The sequence below is a fragment of the Sciurus carolinensis genome, chromosome 16, assembly GCF_902686445.1.
Source record: "Sciurus carolinensis chromosome 16, mSciCar1.2, whole genome shotgun sequence".
Lineage (NCBI taxonomy): Eukaryota > Metazoa > Chordata > Mammalia > Rodentia > Sciuridae > Sciurus > Sciurus carolinensis.
In genome coordinates, this window is record NC_062228.1 from 60,270,341 (window position 1) to 60,272,832 (window position 2,492).

At 38.2% G+C, this 2,492-nt stretch overlaps 1 protein-coding gene across 1 annotated transcript; it reads right to left on the bottom strand.

The window, feature by feature from the left end:
- Nucleotides 1-529: 529 nt before the first annotated feature.
- LOC124966452 (vomeronasal type-1 receptor 4-like) lies at nucleotides 530-1,426 on the bottom strand. The gene has a single exon (XM_047527709.1). It carries the CDS (start codon nucleotides 1,424-1,426, stop codon nucleotides 530-532), a length of 897 nt encoding a protein of 298 aa, XP_047383665.1.
- Nucleotides 1,427-2,492: the final 1,066 nt, after the last annotated feature.

A 2,492-nucleotide genomic window follows, 5' to 3' on the forward strand; every position in this document is an offset into this window, starting at 1 on the left:
TCACTCTTAATCACCTACATCTCTGAAAACACAAAGAGTGCACTTAAAAATATGTATGAATATGTTTAAATTCCACTAATATTACAACTAGTTCTTCAAACTTGTTTCAACCATAAACAAAATCTCTCCTTAGTATATAAACATATGAGATAAACATATTGATTTTTCTACAATACCTACCACTCATTTTTCTACTACTTTTGGTTCTGGTAAGCATTTTCAGGAGTGATTATATTTAAAATGGTGATGGAGTAGGAATTAATCCATTCAGTTTTCCTCCAGCAACATGGGGGTACTCTGTATAGGATGTGGACAAACAAGTTCATTTCTCTCCATCATGTCCATGGGCATTCCATATTTACCTAGAGGAGGACCCCAGTGCCCTTCAGGTTTGACCACAGAAACACAAGTGATACTTCCATAAGTTTCTCTGTAGGCATTTGAACAGGGAATAGTGAAAAAACATTGCAAAGTATGCAAAAACATATAATTCATATGCTTATGATCAGACTCAGTAATTTTGTGTTCCTTAAAAGCAGAGCCTGGATAGAACGAAATCATGTCTACTGAAAAGAAAGGGACTGACAGTGGGAAAGCACATGGAGATCAGTGCATTGATGTTCACCAACCACCAACTGGGATTAAAATGAAACATTATACAAACATGCAATATGGAGGAGAGGGTGTGGAAACTCACAAAGGTGCACACAAGAACAAGGATTCTCTTGGTGGCTCTTGACTCAGGACAGTATCTGGAAGAAACACTGATGCTGTGAATGTGCTGAACCCTCCGCTTGTGCCTGTGCAGAAGAAGAATCATGGAGCCACTGGACCAGATTGTGAGCATGGAAAATACTACTTCAGGAAATACACACAATGCTGCATATAATGTTTCTGTGATTTTGTCATGACTTGCAGAAGAACAGTACCTCAAATATCTTTTCTTTGTCAGGTTTTCACTCCTCTGTTTTCCAACCGCATAGAGAGAGAAAATGGAATGCACCACCATGTACAGGATCCAGCAGAGGGAAATGGAGAAACCAATGTGCTTTGGGGCTTTTCTTTTGATATTCTTCCAACAGGAGTTCATGGGGCTCACTGTGATATTCTGGATGACGCTCAAGAGGCAGGTGATGCCAATGGACACACTCCTGCCCACTCGTTGAATGTACAAAATAAGTTTGCATACAAAATCACTGAAGAAATATTTCAAAGAAAAAGCTGCCATTGTCCTGGGAACACCATTAGTGAGAATGATGAGGGCATTGGCTACACTCAGGTGCTTGAGAATCAGATCAGTGGACCTTAAGGGGTGCTCATTACAGGAAAGAACTAGATAGTAATAAAGTTGAAAGAGATTTCCCAGAATTCCAACAGCAATCTGTGATAAGAACATCAGTCCTATTACCACATTCCTGGAGGCCATTATGTCATTTAGCACATTGTCCTTTCCCTTATGGCCATAGTCATTCATTTGAGTGAAATGACTCCCTAAATTTTTTTGTAGCCAGACACAGGGGTACACATGCACCTGTAGCCTCCTGCTGTTCAGGGAGCTAAGGAAGGACAATTGCTTCAGTCTTAGTGTGAGACCAGCCTGGAGCATATAGTGACACCCATCAGAGAATATGATGTATATTTTAACCAGGAGTAACTTTCCTTGTGTGCACCTGTGGAATTGCAAAGATATCAAGTAGCACATATGGATGGCAGGATTTCCTAGATTTTTATAGGGATCTCAGCATGAGGAATCAAGTGTGGATAACCTGGAGGAGCAAGGAAAAGTGAGAGGAAGAATGAGTCAACATTTCCAGAACATACCGAAGTTTGCTAGTCACATTGAAGAACAGGCAAATGCAGTCACCACCACACCATATGATGAATAAGTTCTCAATGTATTTCTGATCCTAAGTTTAAAAAAAATTGATCTTGTATGACAAAATATATTTTTATAGTCTTGGGTATACAGATGTTTATTGAATGGGATAAGCACTTAAATTAAACTAAATTTAATTTTTCATGTGAAACATTAAAAATTAAATCACATGAAAAATTAGATCACATTAATTACAAGCTCATTCTCCTCCCTACCATACTACAGACATTGCAGAAGTTTCAGGTGGGTGTGATGTTACAGAATGCACCATAAATTATAGTGGGCAACATTTTCCAGTAACACCTACAATAGAAAAGACATTATTCAATGAATAAACACATGGGAATATGTTTGGTGCCTTTGTTCAGATCACTCCTTGATATCATCAACAGCAACAGAAACTGAAATAAAAATATGAAGAAATACCAAGTTTTGACTGTTGGATATAAACTAGGAATCTCATACAATGACAATGCATGCTGACATTGGCACACATATTTTGGAAAAGTCTTTTTGATTTCTAAGGAAGACTGATGTAACCTACATGCCAACCACTCCTGTTGAATATATGTACCCCAAGTCCAATTTCTATTCATATCATAGACCACAAATTCCA

Excerpts from the sequence above, each read along its gene's own strand:
- LOC124966452 (XM_047527709.1), bottom strand. The coding sequence starts at position 1,426 with ATGGCCTCCAGGAATGTGGTAATAGGACTGATGTTCTTATCACAGATT.